Below are 16,216 nucleotides of genomic sequence, written 5' to 3' on the forward strand. Positions count from 1 at the left end.
GTATATTAGCTTCCTCCATTGGTTAAATTGAAATTGGATGGCAGGAGTTCCAGGTCCAGTTGGTAGGCATTTGAGCCAGTAAACCTCCTGTGTGGTAGATAGAGCAGGTGCGGGCAGAATTGGGAGCATCAGGATTCGGGCCCTTGGCGGTGGATCGAGCGAAACCTCCACACCTGATTCAGTTAGGTAGATTGCGCATCCTAATTTACAGAGTAGGTCTCGACCTAGTAGGTTGATTGGGCAATTTGGACAATATAGGAATTGGTGTTTCAAACTGGAAGGGCCCCACTGGAATAATAGTGGAGTGGTTTTGTATTGATCTTCAGGATTTCCTGAAACCCCCACTACCTTTACCTTGTCTGAAGAGAGGGGTTGATGAGAATTGATGGCGGAGTATGTGCATCCAGTGTCTACAAGGAACCTGTGGGTGACCCCTTGTACTACACATGTAATAGTGGGTTCCGTGTGGACAGGGAATTGTTGGCCATCTAACCCGACTGGTGGTGGTGGGCAGCCTCATTCCCATGGGGGGTATCCCTCGGACATCCCCTGGAAGGTGGGACCGGTAGGAGGCGCTGTATTGTAGGCTGGTTGATATCCCTGGGCAGGGGCTGGTGGATATCCCTGGTATCTTGGGGCCCCTCTTCCCCGTTGTCCACCTCTCCTCCCCCTGTTTGCCAAGTATGCCTGGCGCTGCTGTGAGAGGGGAGCGGGGCAAACCCTGGCATAATGCCCTTCCTGGTTACAGTTGTAGCAATTTCTACTAGCTTGCGGTGGTCCCCCCCATGTCGGTCCAGGTGGGTTGGAAAATCCGGGCTGGGTGTAACCCGCATATCCGTAGTTGGCTCCTGGATTTGGAGGGCGGCGTATACGACCGGTGCCTGCGCGAGGGTTGGTGGTGCTGGAGCGGCCACCAACATCTGGTTCATGGTCTGAGTCACAATCTTAGCTATATCAGTGGGTTCCTCCGCCACCATTTGCTTTTTAGGCTTAGCAGTCTTTTGGGCCTCATTCAATTGTAATTTGAGCAACTGGAGTTGCAGCGACTGAACTTGTGAATCAGCCGTGCCTTTGTCTTTGTTGTATTGAGAGATGTGATGGTGGACATGGGAGTTGAATTGAGCAGTTGGCAAGGCCATCAACCCCACTGTGGCCCTTAGCTTGCTTTTCACCTCTGTCGGCGTCCCATTCACCACCATCTCCTTCCACATACTTAGAGTGGTTCCGCTCTGGTCATGGGGTTCTATGTGGACTGATCTCCAGGTGGTCTTGGTCCTGTCCAGGTATTGAGCTGCCTGCTCCCCGTCTTCCATGGTGAAAGAGGTGAGGGTTGCATAATTTTTCTCGGTGGGATATGCCCTTCTTAGCTCGCTCCACAGTGCTGCTCTGTATTTCTCAGGTTCTGTTGCTGACCCACATGTTCCCAGTCCTGCTGTGTTTATTAGGGCATTCATGGTCGTGTAGTCGGTTGACCTAGCCAATAAGGCCTTCATGTCCCCCAAGGCAAGCCGGAACCCGGAAGTTAGGGACTGAAGCTGAAGCAGCCAGGCTGAGGCACCCCCATGTAAGCTCGGGAGCTGTTCCATCAGGGTCGTCAAATCTTGCATCTTCCAGGAAACGTATTCCTCTCGGTGCGTTGTGTCGTCCATCCTGAGTGGCATTTGATAAAACCCACGTCGTCTTTGGGCTTCTTCTTCCCTTTCTCTCTTTTGTTGGTCTATGATGCGCTGCGACCGTCTTACTGCCATTTCAACGGGGGTTGCTTTTCCTTTAAAAACACCTTGTATCAGGACTCCTTCACCCGTTTCTTCTGCGACTTCTTCTATGAGTTTAAGTTGGCTTGTTGCCTCCCACATGCCTGCAGCCGTGAGGGGAACGTCTTCCTCTGTCTCCTCTTGTAGTTCCATATCATCTTCCCCCTGTTCTTCCGGGTCACTGAAGGTCATTAAATTTTCTTGTTGTCGGCGGCCACTTGTGAAGTACTCATCAAGAATATCGCTTCTTGGTTCCCCTCTATGTTCTCTGTACACAGTGGATGTGCAGGAGGTGGGGGTACCCCTCCCCTCTAACTTCAAGCTGCTCCCGTTGCCCCATGCTCCATCTATGGATGGATTTCTCGTGTGGCCACTGGGGTGGCGCTGTTCTCGCATAGATCGAGGGGCATGCATGTCAGATGGGGCTGGTGTGCACATTTGTGCACACCCTGGTGTGGAGTAGGCCTGTGGGCCAGGTTTTAATTCTTCACACTCCAGGTGGCCTCCTTTGATCAACGTATCCCCACGGAGTACTCCTTCTTTCACAATGAACACAGGGGCCTGTGTTACCACGGGCCCGGCCCTTCTCCTTTCTTCAGTATAGGGTGGAGGCAAATTTGTCAGGACTGGGTAAAGCTGTTGGGTTGTTGAGGGCACAGGTGTTGGTGGGGCAGAGGGAGATGGGTTTGGCGCCATCTCCTGGTGGTGGCTTGTCTGTGCATCTGCCCCTTGTGAGGGAATGGCCACCCCCATCATTTCAGGATTTTTGTTCAGTATTGCTCTCCGCGCTTCTTCGATGGCCCAAGTTCCTATCTTTAGTTCCGCTTCTGCTCTTTCTCTCTGTTTGGTCCCTTGGCTTTTAAATACATGGCCCTTGTTTCTTTCTACTTCCATGTCTCTTGTCTCCTGCAACGTCTCTCTCAATCCACATTCCATTGTTTTCAGCTGGGCTATGGTTGGCAGCCCCCCTCCTAGATAACCTGCTTGAGTCCATTTTAACTTTAATCCCTCCCAAACCTTCTTTATAGACTTCCATTGTTCCTTTCCCCCTGATCTATATTCCATCTTTTTGTCTAGGAACTCATTAAATTTCAGCTTAGGGGTATGGGGAGTCGCCATTGTGAATTTACTTTAATCGGAATTCAATTTAAATCAATTGGAATTTAATCGGATTTTTAATCGTGATTCTCAGAGACTATCTGAATATAATTAGCATATACTTCGCCCGACGTTGATTAATACCTACGATGTATTCGAGGGGACGCTATAGCTCGTATTCTGCCTTATCTCAGAGCTTCTCCTTAGTATATTTTAGTTAGAGAAAAAGAATGGGTTGGTGTAGCAATTGTGGAGCTCCTGATTATGCATTTAACACAGAAGTCATAGGTGCATATAACATAGAAGTTTCGGATTTAACAAATAACCCCTTATTGAATTCTCTCTCTCTCTCTCTATCTAACCACCAACAGTCTTAATGGAAACAATTACAAGCACATTGCATTTTAATATAAACAGTTACAAATAGACAAAACAAGACAAAACAACACGTTATATCTCTGACCCCTGAAAGCCGATCCTTATCAGCGAATCTCTTATCAGACTGGCCTAGACCGGGCCACAGGACAAAATTACAATTTGTCCCCCTCGGCGCCAGGTTTAATGAATAGTAGTTAACTATCCCCTTACTGATCTCTATTCCTGATCCATATCGAGCTGACCCCTATCAGAGTTTATTACACGATGTCCGACCCCTATCAGAGAATCTCTTATCAGACTGGCCTAGACCGGGCCACAGGACAAAATTACAATTTGTCCCCCTCGGCGCCAGGTTTAATGAATAGTAGTTAACTATCCCCTTACTGATCTCTATTCCTGACCCCTATCGGAACTATCCTAGGCCTTTAAGTGATCTCTCATCATTGAAAGCTATCAGACTGTGCTGACCCCCTACTGATATCTCATCAATGATTTAGATCACCCGGTCGTCACCGGTTTGTCACCACATATATTCACTTTACTGTACTTTCAACTTGTCAGCAAATTATAAATTTACACAAGAATTCATACTCACTCGGTAATACTGATCAAAATTTAGGCAGACTATACGACAATATGCAAAGTTTGATTTAACAGGTTTTGCTTACCTTGTTTGTGGTGCACCGTGAGATCAGTTTCCCGAGTTGAGCAGAATTGTTGTCCTCCCCCGAATTCCTTCACCTCTGTCCTCCGTGAATCGTCCTTTCACCCCCTCGCCCTCTCACACCCAAATCAACTCACTTTGATGGATCGTTATTAAACCATCCTCTGCTACAGTTTCTGTTGATAATGGGATATGATAAAGGGTGAGTCGGTCAAGGATCGATGCAGACAAGGTGGTAGATTGTACGACAAGCGACAGGTTTATTTCAAAGTGGAGATATCTGGTACAGCGTATATACGGGCCCCTCTGTTAGCTCATCAGAGACTAGCAAAAAAGACGACTAGCTAACAATGGGTACAAGCTTCATATACAGAACAGAAAGTAGGTTGATATCTAGGAGATCGGATCTTCGGATTGGATCAGGCTGGGGTGTAGTCATCCGGCATTGGCTCTGTTGTCTGTCCGTCATCGTAGAATCCTGCCATGCCTGTTCTTGGTCGTCACACCATGTTCAGCTGAAAAGGAGATTTGGTGTGTGCGCTATCCTCAGTCATACAATGTTCGGCTGGGAGGGAAATTATGTGTGTGTGCTTAGTTTGTCTCTAAGTCTGGGCTTTCTGCCAATCTGTGGGTGTCTTATCTGGGTGTCCTCGGCAGCTATGTGTGTACTGTATGTGCGTCGTCCCTGTCTTCTGGGGTCAGTGTGTAAGAGCGTATGCGTCCCTATCTTCAGGGGAGTTGTGGCCGAACTGCCGGCTAGCACCTGTGGCTAGGAGTATCCTGTTGTGACAGTGTTCTGGATGATTACAGTGAGTGTGTGTGTGAGAGATATCCTGTATGGGGCCCAACCTGTTTTACTATGTGTCTCAGCTATAGTAGTGTAATGTCACCTACATAGGAATTAGCAGTAATGTAATGTCACCTACATAGGAATTAGCAGTCCTCTACAGCTCTCATCGGGAATCCCTACAAACGATGGCTTAGCAGAAACCACCAGAGATGAAGACGCGACAGGCCATACACACTCACCAGCAAAGTTATTCCCAAAGATAACGTTGATACCCTCAATAGGAAACGAAGGACGCACCCCTACCACAACCTTGCCTTTCACCAGTTCAGACAGTTCAGACAACATCAGTTTATGCAATGGAACTGACAGTGTTCAACCCGATTCCCCTAATTAGAACACTATTCCCTGAATCAGTCTTTTAAACTGTGAAGATAACTCTCACGCAAACTCAACATGAGTCTGTTTATCAGCCTTTTTAAAATTCTAAATATTTGGCGGTAAGCCTCAGGAATCAATTCGTTTTAACCTGACACTGTCGACTACACCAAGAGCTGAATATGCTTCCTGCGCCTTACCAGTCAACACACACTGCAACATTAAAGTGTGATCAGAATCAGGCTAGCTCCTAGTGTCAACAACACGCTCAAACAACAACAAAACGTCTCAGGGTCCTTCTCATTACATTTTGGCAACAGCCGTACCGTTTTCAACAGTATCAAATGTGTCCGCCGGAAGCTTTCCTTCCCTAACTAATTCTAGCCGCTCTTGTTGCAGCTTGATTTTAGCACGCACCAAATACTGTTTAAATTCCAATTCCTTTTCATACTTAACACGATCATGCTCCAGTTTAGCTTGTTCATGCTCTGGCTGTAAAAGAAGCAGTTCTTTCTGCTGTACTTTCTGGGGAGTCCTTGTCAGAGGCTTCTGGGGGGTGGCGAGTCCTTGTCAGAGGCTGCTGGGGGGTGGCGAGTCCTTGTCAGAGGCTGCCACAGTGGTAATGTTGAGTATACCACTTTCCATCAGATTGTCCTTCAATATCAATTTCAACCTGGTAGTGATTAGTGATCTTCATCAGCTGTTCTTTAGCACATAATTCTAACAGTTCCTCTGATGGAATGTGAATGAACTCGTCTAAATTAGACGCCATAGTCACAAGTAACTACTAAAAATAATCTTGCTCTTCCCGTCTGCTGAGCACACCAGACCACAACAAGAGAAACGCAAATCATACTGGGCACCACAGGAGAGAGATGAGATGCATAAGGAGTTTCCCCAAATCCTACAATAACTCAACCTTAGTCTTCATGTGGATTTGCGGTGTGTATTTACGCACTGTAGCCCGCTGGCATGGGGGAAAAAACTGCACGGATGTGCCCCCGAGACAGCTGCTCTGTCCACAGACACCACACAAAAATAACAAACAAAATAACCATGCCCAACGTATTTCAAAGTGGAACATGTCACTAAGCCTAACAAGGGAAAAGAAAGGCTACAGCTCTGGGTAGCAAGTGACACTACCCTACCCAAATCTCTCATTGGAGGTACACAGCAGATTGAACTCTGCTCCTCGAACCATTATCCCAACAGTGAGAGGAGCAAGAATTCCCAGCCTGTGCAGGGGCCTGGAAACGAATCAATGTTACTCCAACGCAGCACATAACCAATTATCCACCGCAGCGGCAAGTTTAACAAACAAAGGCAACCAACACTGGGCACACAGCACAACTCAAAACAGCTGTACCAAAAGCTGCAAACAAGCAGCTACAGAGTTTATCAAACACTAACTCCACATTTTCTCCCAAACAAAATACACTTACCAGTTAGCTTAACGAGACTAGAATTAGGCCTACTGGCATACTTTTCCATGCAACGCACCATTTGATGTTGTCACAGGACAACCAAAATCACTGATACTTCTCTAAGGCACTATACCAAACACTTATAAGACTATGCAGTGAATACCAACCAAAGCGCATCCCAATTAGCATTAATCCCTTATAATGCAACAAAATACTATACGCAAAAATGTCTAGGAACCAACCATATAATCCCAGATGAGCCATCACTTGTCATGAACTGGCTCGTAGCCCGTAACAAAAAGGGAGACAACGCAGAGATCATGGAATACAAAAATATATTTATTAACTGAGTTAAACTATATACAGTTAACAATGGGGTGTGGTCTTATGTAAGGGAGTGGTTGCGTACATAGATGGTGATAATAAGGACTGTTGAAAGGTGCAGACAGAGTGGGAGGTTGTCACACTCGAACCCGCGGTCCGTATAGAACCTGTTATGGGTCTGGATCCGGACCGCATTTGAGTATGGCTGCTATGGTGCTACCGCCAACGCTTAGATTTACCATGGCACTAGGTTTGTTAAAAATAGAGCCAAGAGACTAAGAACGCAGATACTTACAAAACTGGTTTTATTCAGTCGGGCTTTGATCCCAGGTATCACATAAGACATGGACAAATGTGTAGAAATTAGCTTTAAAACTTCAAAATGTTCTCTCTGCCAACAACAGGTGTGTAAACAGTTTGGGGTCAATTGGGTTGCGAGGTGGGGGTTTATTACTGCTCAGATAATTGACGATAACCATCCAGTTCTCACCTACAGCAAGGTCAAACAAGTCAATGTTTTCGACAGTTTACTAAACTACTTATTTAGAACCGTAGAGTTACAGCAAGTCATCACAAAGACAACAGGAGCAGGGTCTATTTTTCTCCACTTCCTGTCTGACTGATGTGCCCAAAGTAAACTGCCTGTTACTCAGGCCCAGAAGTCAGGATATGCATATAATTGGTAACATTGGATAGCAAACACCTTTAAGTTTGTAGAAATGTTAAAAATATTGTATGAGACTATAAGACAATTGAAAATCCGAAGAAAAACCAACTGGAATTTTTTTTTGAGAGCCCATGCTCTTCCAATGGAACGTATAGGGTCATATCCAAATCCAGCTCCCAGATTGCAATTCCTATGGCTTCCACTAGATGTCAACAGTCTTTGTTCTAGGTTTCAGGCTTGTTTCTTCCCAAACGAGGAAGAATTCTGAGTTTTAGTGAGTTGGAAATCAGTCTGTGCTCGCGCAACGAAGAGGGCACGGACCTGCTAATTTTGCTTTCCTATTGAACATACTCCTTTCCGTATTAAATATTATAGTTTAATTACATTTTAGGGTACCTGAGGATTAAATAGAAACATATTTTGAATTGTTTTAACAAAGTTTAGCGGTAGCTTTTTGGATTGCTTTCTCTGCACGTTGAACGAGTGGATTACTCAAATCGATGGAGCCAACTAAACTGACTTTTTGGGATATTGTCACGAGAATTAAGATCTAAATGTTCATAAACCTAATTCAATGAACTAATCAGCCTGAAACCCAGAATTTGTAAGAAACTGGTTGAAATGAATCAGACGGAGGCCCAGCTACGATAGTCAGAAAGTTTATTTACAAGAGCGCGCTCCTCTGTTGTACAAAACAATACATTTTATACTGGCTTTATACTGGCACTAAAATAACACATCCTAGATCTGAATGAATGAAATATTTTTATTAAATACTTTTTTCTTTACATAGTTGAATGTGCTGACAACAAAATCACACAAAAATTGGAAATCAAATGTATCAACCCATGGAGGTCTGGATTTGGAGTCACACTCAACATTAAAGTGGAAAACCACACTACAGGCTGATCCAACTTTGATGTAATGTCCTTAAAACAAGTCAAAATGAGGCTCAGTAGTGTGTGTGGCCTCCACGTGCCTGTATGACCTCCCTACAACGCCTGGGCATGCTCCTGATGAGGTGGCAGATGGTCTCCTGAGGGATCTCCTCCCAGACCTGGACTAAAGCATCCGCCAACTCCTGGACAGTCTGTGGTGTTAACAACCTTTCGGTTACTAGTCCAACGCTCTAACCACTAGGCTACCCTGCCGCCCCATAATCGGAACCATATTACAGATCAGATTGCATTCACACAATCTCCAGAATGTGCGGCGCATGCAATGCAACGACGTCGTAACCACAAAACCAGGAAGGTGAATCATTCTAATAAGATTTTATTTTTCGTTTAATTTTATTACAACCAATCTTTTTTAACTTAAAAAAAAAATACATGTAAAATGTAATCGGCAGGATAAAAAAAGACACTCATTGCTGTTGAACCATCATTCGTTATAGTAGGTCTAAGGGAGGGCTTGGGTTTTGAACATATGAAAAGGAAAACATGCAGGTGTTAGAGATAACTTCTAAATATGAGGTTTACCAGTGTTCACCGAGGTTCTCGTCTCTCGTTTCATGATGGGAATGGACACGTAGGTTTTTACGCACGTCCAAAACAGGACCTCATGGCTAAAATAATGTGGGCCTGCCTACAATTCTTAGATACAAAGGCAAAGTCAGCTCACTGTTTTATTCCTATCAAACTTAATATTTGAATGACGTTTTGGTGATTTTAAGATTTATTTCCAAGTTGTCTCAGGAGTCAAACCATTTATCGACATTATTGACTACTTCGCGATTGCTCTTGTTCCATGCGCATATGGGAAGTGTGTCACCCCCCAAAAACAACAGCTTTTGGTTAGTCATAAATATCCCAATCAACGGTGGCTGAAATTAGCACTTTGGATCATGTTTTTAAGGACACACCTAAAATATTTCCACTCCTCCCATCTGATTGCAAGGAGCTGATATAAAAGAGGTCAATTGCTCAACCTGGTGTTGGGGCAGGAACATGATAGTGGGTCAGTTTTTACATGACGAAATTGCAAACGTACATGTATTTGACACTAGCGTTGCCTTAATCCCCCAGCTGTAAATAGAACCCTCTGTGTTCAAAGTTGTGTTGTAAAGGCTCTCTGTTCTCTTCCTAGACGAGGAGGGGATTAAGAAGGAGAGGGAGAAGTACACAACGTTACGGCAGCCCTACGGTGCGCCTGAGAACGAACGCCTCCTGAAGAAGGCCAAGGACAACTTGAAGAACAACAAATACAGGATCCTGGTACAGATCATTATGGCTGCCCAACGCAGAAAGAAGCGCAAGTCAGTGGCTCAATAGTCTGTATCTGTGGTGTAAAGTACTACAGTATTTTTTTTTGTATCTTTACTTTATTTATATTTGACAACTTTTACTTTACTGCATTTCTAAAGAAAAGTATATATATTTTTACCCCATACACTTACCCTGACACCCAAAGGTTGCCTACTTGTTACATTTTGAATGCTTAGCAGGACAGAAAATGTATAATTCAAGCACTTATCAAGAGAACACCCCAACCTGTTAGTCCCTGCTGCTTCTGATCTGGTTGACTGATTAGAAGCACCTGCTGCTCATCTGTGTTCCCAACAAATGCTGTCTTGATTTAAAAAGATTTGTATCTACACACTGGAGAAAGCATACACAGACCTTTCAGTTATCTCTAATGCATTAAAAAAAACTTGATTTTCTTTTTGAGTGCAGGCACATCACACCCTCTGAATTCGCAGTTTTTACGCACGAAAAGCTAGATTGTCCCCGTGATTAGGACTCAATAAACACAAATGCTTCTTTACATGTCTGAGTGTTGGAGTGTGCCCCTGGCTGTCTGGATTGCTAATATAAGTCATGTGAAGTGATTTATACTTAAGTATATTTAAAACCAAATACTTTTACTCAAGTAGTATTTTACCGGGTGATTTTTAAACTTAGGTCATTGTTGAATTTATTATGGATTTATTATGGATAAATGAATAAACAATATTCCCATTTTAAATAGAATTGTATCTAGGTAAACTTATACTCTGTATGTTTAAATAGAAAATATGAGTTCATAAGAAGAAATTGTGTGACAGGAGAAAGGAGTAATAAAATGTTAAAGAACACCATTCCAACTGAGCAGGAACAAATGGGTTGTGGACTGTGTAAACACATAAGGTCGTTAGCCTATGGTTGACCCAACCTGAAACTTAGCTCTGGGGTTTTTAGATAAGGCAGTGAGTGCATTCCTAGGGTTTCTGTTAATTAAAACTGTCAGTTCAGTGGTGATCGATAATGTTGAGGGGTCAAAAGTTATCTGGGAGTGTGTTAGTAAGTTAGAATTAACTTTTCACCTTACTTTGTCCTGTCGAGAGGAGGGGGTTCGGTTAAGGCAGTGAAATGACGTCATGATCTGTGTTTGAGTGGTAGCGCGCTCCGAGAATAAATTCTATTACCTATTATTTAAAGACTGGTCTGCGTCTATTTTATGCAAACAAGAAATCTTACAAATTCTCATAAAATAGATGAAGGGCTTTCAATTGATGAAAGCACATCGGCATAATTAAATTATACTAACAATCATTTTCTAAACTCAGCAAAAAAAGATGTCCTCACTGCCAACTGCATTTATTTTCAGCAAACTTAACATGTGTAAATATTTGTATGAACATAAGATTCAATAACAGACAAACTGAACAAGTTCCACAGACATGTGACTAACATAAATTGAATGTGTTCCTGAACAAAAAGGGGGGGTCAAAATCAAAAGTAAAAGTCAGCATCTGGTGTGGCCACCAGCTGCATTAAGTACTGCAGTGCATCTCCTCATGGTCTGCACCATTTTGCCAGTTATTGCTGTGAGATGTTACCCCACTCTTCCACCAAGGCACCTGCAAGTTCCTGGACATTTCTGGGGGGGGAATGGCCCTAGCCCTCACCCTCTGATCCAACAGGTCTCAGACGTGCTCAATGGAATTAAATTCCGGGCTCTTCACTGGCCAGAACACTGACATTCCTGTCTTGCAGGAAATCGTGCACAGAACAAGCAGTATGGCTGGTGGCATTGTCATGCTGGAGGGACATGTTAGGATGAGCATGCAGGAAGGGTACCACATGAGGGAGGAGGACGTCTTCCCTGTAACGCACAGCGTTGAGATTGCCTGCAATGACAAGCTCAGTCCGATGATGCTGTGACACACTGCCTCCAAATAGATCCTGCTCCAGAGTTCAGGCCTCGGTGTAAAGCTCATTCTTTCGACGACAAAATCGTGACTCGTCAGTGAAGAGCACTTTTGTCAGTTCTGTCTGGTCCAGCGACGGTGGTTTTGTGCCCATAGGCGACGTTGTTTCTGGCGAGGACCTGCCTTACAACAGGTCTGCTAGCCCTCAGTCCAGCCTCTCTCAGCCTATTGCGGACAGTCTGAGCACTGATGGAGGGATTGTGCATGCCTGGTGAAACTCAGGCAGTTGTTGCCATCCTGTACCTGTCCCACAGGTGTGATGTACCCGATCCTGTGCAGGTGTTACGTGGTCTGCCACTGCGAGGACAATCAGCTGTCCATCCTGTCTCCCTGTGGTGCTGTCTTAGTATGTCTCACAGTACGGACATTGCGCTATTGCGCCTTCTTTACCACACTGTCTGTGTGAGTGGACCATTTCAGTCTGTCTGTGACGTGTACACCAAGGAACTTAACTTTCCAGCTTCTCCACTGCTGTCACTTTGATGTGGACAGGGGGTTGCTCCCTCTGCTGTTTACGGAAGTCCACAATCATCTCCTTTGTCATAACAAATATTCATTCAAGGAAACTGAGATTTACAACACAAGTCTTTGTTATCTAACAGCTATGAACTTTTCTTTAAGGTTAAAAAATTAAGCAATCGGGTAACTAAATCATAAACTATGGGTGTGGTCAAAATCTGTTTTCCATGCCAATACCTAGGGCTTTCCATGCCAATACCTAGGGCTTTCCATGCCAATACCTAGGGCTTTCCATGCCAATACCTAGGGCTTTCCATGCCAATACCTAGGGCTTTCCATGCCAAAACCTAGGGCTTTCCATGCCAATACCTAGGGCTTTCCATGCCAATACCTAGGGCTTTCCATGCCAATACCTAGGGCTTTCCATGCCAATACCTAGGGCTTTCCATGCCAATACCTAGGGCTTTCCATGCCAATACCTAGGGCTTTCCACGCCAATATTGCCATAGGGAAATGGTATGCAGGGAAAAAAGGGTGTGTGCCTAGGTGAGCCCCCATATTGCCAGTTCCACACACAAACATAAGGAATTAAGAACATTAATTCATGTATTACTGCGTACGGTAATGGTGTGCTTGCATGTCACCATATTTTGTCTCGGGCGGCCCCTTGTTTACCACTATTATGATATTAAGGGGTTACCCAAAATAACCTTTTGACAATGCTATTCTTTACCTCTAATATCCACAAATTAGTCAAGTAACTGTCATACTATTTTTTATCAAGGCATGTGTGTGAGCGATGGCATTGAAAGTTGAGTTATATTTAGAATATAGTATTTTTTTCCCCAGTACGCGTTACTTTCTGTATCCTGTATTTGTATCTGTATCTGTATTTGCATTAGCGTAGCCTCTTCTGTAGCCTGTCAACTATGTGTCTGTCTATCCCTGTTCTCTCCTCTCTGCACAGACCATACAAACGCTCCACACCGCATGGCCGCGGCCACCCTAATCTGGTGGTCCCAGCGCGCACGACCCACGTGGAGTTCCAGGTCTCCGGTAGCCTCTGGAACTGCCGATCTGCGGCCAACAAGGCAGAGTTCATCTCAGCCTATGCCTCCCTCCAGTCCCTCGACTTCTTGGCACTGACGGAAACATGGATCACCACAGATAACACCGCTACTCCTACTGCTCTCTCTTCGTCCGCCCACGTGTTCTCGCACACCCCGAGAGCTTCTGGTCAGCGGGGTGGTGGCACCGGGATCCTCATCTCTCCCAAGTGGTCATTCTCTCTCTCCCCCCTTACCCATCTGTCTATCGCCTCCTTTGAATTCCATGCTGTCACAGTTACCAGCCCTTTCAAGCTTAACATCCTTATCATTTATCGCCCTCCAGGTTCCCTCGGAGAGTTCATCAATGAGCTTGATGCCTTGATAAGCTCCTTTCCTGAGGACGGCTCACCTCTCACAGTTCTGGGCGACTTTAACCTCCCCACGTCTACCTTTGACTCATTCCTCTCTGCCTCCTTCTTTCCACTCCTCTCCTCTTTGACCTCACCCTCTCACCTTCCCCCTACTCACAAGGCAGGCAATACGCTCGACCTCATCTTTACTAGATGCTGTTCTTCCACTAACCTCGTTGCAACTCCCCTCCAAGTCTCCGACCACTACCTTGTATCCTTTTCCCTCTCGCTCTCATCCAACACTTCCCACACTGCCCCTACTCGGATGGTATCGCGCCGTCCCAACCTTCGCTCTCTCTCCCCCGCTACTCTCTCCTCTTCCATCCTATCATCTCTTCCCTCTGCTCAAACCTTCTCCAACCTATCTCCTGATTCTGCCTCCTCAACCCTCCTCTCCTCCCTTTCTGCATCCTTTGACTCTCTATGTCCCCTATCCTCCAGGCCGGCTCGGTCCTCCCCTCCCGCTCCGTGGCTCGACGACTCATTGCGAGCTCACAGAACAGGGCTCCGGGCAGCCGAGCGGAAATGTAGGAAAACTCGCCTCCCTGCGGACCTGGCATCCTTTCACTCCCTCCTCTCTACATTTTCCTCTTCTGTCGCTGCTGCTAAAGCCACTTTCTACCACTCTAAATTCCAAGCATCTGCCTCTAACCCTAGGAAGCTCTTTGCCACCTTCTCCTCCCTCCTGAATCCTCCTCCCCCCCCCCCCTCCCTCTCTGCAGATGACTTCGTCAACCATTTTGAAAAGAAGGTCGACGACATCCGATCCTCGTTTGCTAAGTCAAACGACACCGCTGGTTCTGCTCACACTGCCCTACCCTGTGCTCTGACCTCTTTCTCCCCTCTCTCTCCAGATGACATCTCGCGTCTTGTGACGGCCGGCCGCCCAACAACCTGCCCGCTTGACCCTATCCCCTCCTCTCTTCTCCAGACCATTTCCGGAGACCTTCTCCCTTACCTCACCTCGCTCATCAACTCATCCCTGACCGCTGGCTACGTCCCTTCCGTCTTCAAGAGAGCGAGAGTTGCACCCCTTCTGAAAAAACCTACACTCGATCCCTCCGATGTCAACAACTACAGACCAGTATCCCTTCTTTCTTTTCTCTCCAAAACTCTTGAACGTGCCGTCCTTGGCCAGCTCTCCCACTATCTCTCTCAGAATGACCTTCTTGATCCAAATCAGTCAGGTTTCAAGACTAGTCATTCAACTGAGACTGCTCTTCTCTGTATCACGGAGGCGCTCCGCACTGCTAAAGCTAACTCTCTCTCCTCTGCTCTCATCCTTCTAGACCTATCGGCTGCCTTCCATACTGTGAACCATCAGATCCTCCTCTCCACCCTCTCCGAGTTGGGCATCTCCGGCGCGGCCCACGCTTGGATTGCGTCCTACCTGACAGGTCGCTCCTACCAGGTGGCGTGGCGAGAATCCGTCTCCTCACCATGTGCTCTCACCACTGGTGTCCCCCAGGGCTCTGTTCTAGGCCCTCTCCTATTCTCGCTATACACCAAGTCACTTGGCTCTGTCATAACCTCACATGGTCTCTCCTATCATTGCTATGCAGACGACACACAATTAATCTTCTCCTTTCCCCCTTCTGATGACCAGGTGGCGAATCGCATCTCTGCATGTCTGGCAGACATATCAGTGTGGATGACGGATCACCACCTCAAGCTGAACCTCGGCAAGACGGAGCTGCTCTTCCTCCCGGGAAGGACTGCCCGTTCCATGATCTCGCCATCACGGTTGACAACTCCATTGTGTCCTCCTCCCAGAGCGCTAAGAACCTTGGCGTGATCCTGGACAACACCCTGTCGTTCTCAACTAACATCAAGGCGGTGGCCCGTTCCTGTAGGTTCATGCTCTACAACATCCGCAGAGTACGACCCTGCCTCACACAGGAAGCGGCGCAGGTCCTAATCCAGGCACTTGTCATCTCCCGTCTGGATTACTGCAACTCGCTGTTGGCTGGGCTCCCTGCCTGTGCCATTAAACCCCTACAACTCATCCAGAACGCCGCAGCCCGTCTGGTGTTCAACCTTCCCAAGTTCTCTCACGTCACCCCGCTCCTCCGCTCTCTCCACTGGCTTCCAGTTGAAGCTCGCATCCGCTACAAGACCATGGTGCTTGCCTACGGAGCTGTGAGGGGAACGGCACCTCAGTACCTCCAGGCTCTGATCAGGCCCTACACCCAAACAAGGGCACTGCGTTCATCCACCTCTGGCCTGCTCGCCTCCCTACCACTGAGGAAGTACAGTTCCCGCTCAGCCCAGTCAAAACTGTTCGAATACCTAGGATAGGATAAAGTAATCCTTCTCACCCCCCTTAAAATATTTAGATGCACTATTGTAAAGTGGCTGCTCCACTGGATGTCATAAGGTGAATGCACCAATTTGTAAGTCGCTCTGGATAAGAGCGTCTGCTAAATGACTTAAATGTAAATGTATTATTTTCATAGTAAATTCATAATCACATTATCGTAGGCAATATTTAATATTTTTGTAAATGGAGCAAAAACAATAAATATAGGACAAATAAAATGGGAATTTGGCTCCAACACCAGTGTTTATGGAAACTAAATCATGAATGACATCCATTTCTAAGAGGTATCGTGTTAGCAGAGTATTAATCTTG

At 45.9% G+C, this 16,216-nt stretch overlaps 1 protein-coding gene across 1 annotated transcript in view; it reads left to right on the forward strand.

The window, feature by feature from the left end:
• The window catches only part of LOC115125526 (cytosolic phospholipase A2 gamma-like), a 40,402-nt gene extending 29,440 nt beyond the window's left edge, over nt 1–10,962 (forward strand). The window contains exon 16 of the mRNA XM_065024989.1: nt 9,563–10,962. Within this exon, the coding sequence (XP_064881061.1) occupies nt 9,563–9,747 (185 nt within the window). The 3' untranslated portion in view covers nt 9,748–10,962. The remainder of the gene's footprint in view (nt 1–9,562) is intronic.
• Nucleotides 10,963–16,216: the final 5,254 nt, after the last annotated feature.

Source organism: Oncorhynchus nerka, linkage group LG12 (genome assembly GCF_034236695.1).
Source record: "Oncorhynchus nerka isolate Pitt River linkage group LG12, Oner_Uvic_2.0, whole genome shotgun sequence".
NCBI lineage: Eukaryota > Metazoa > Chordata > Actinopteri > Salmoniformes > Salmonidae > Oncorhynchus > Oncorhynchus nerka.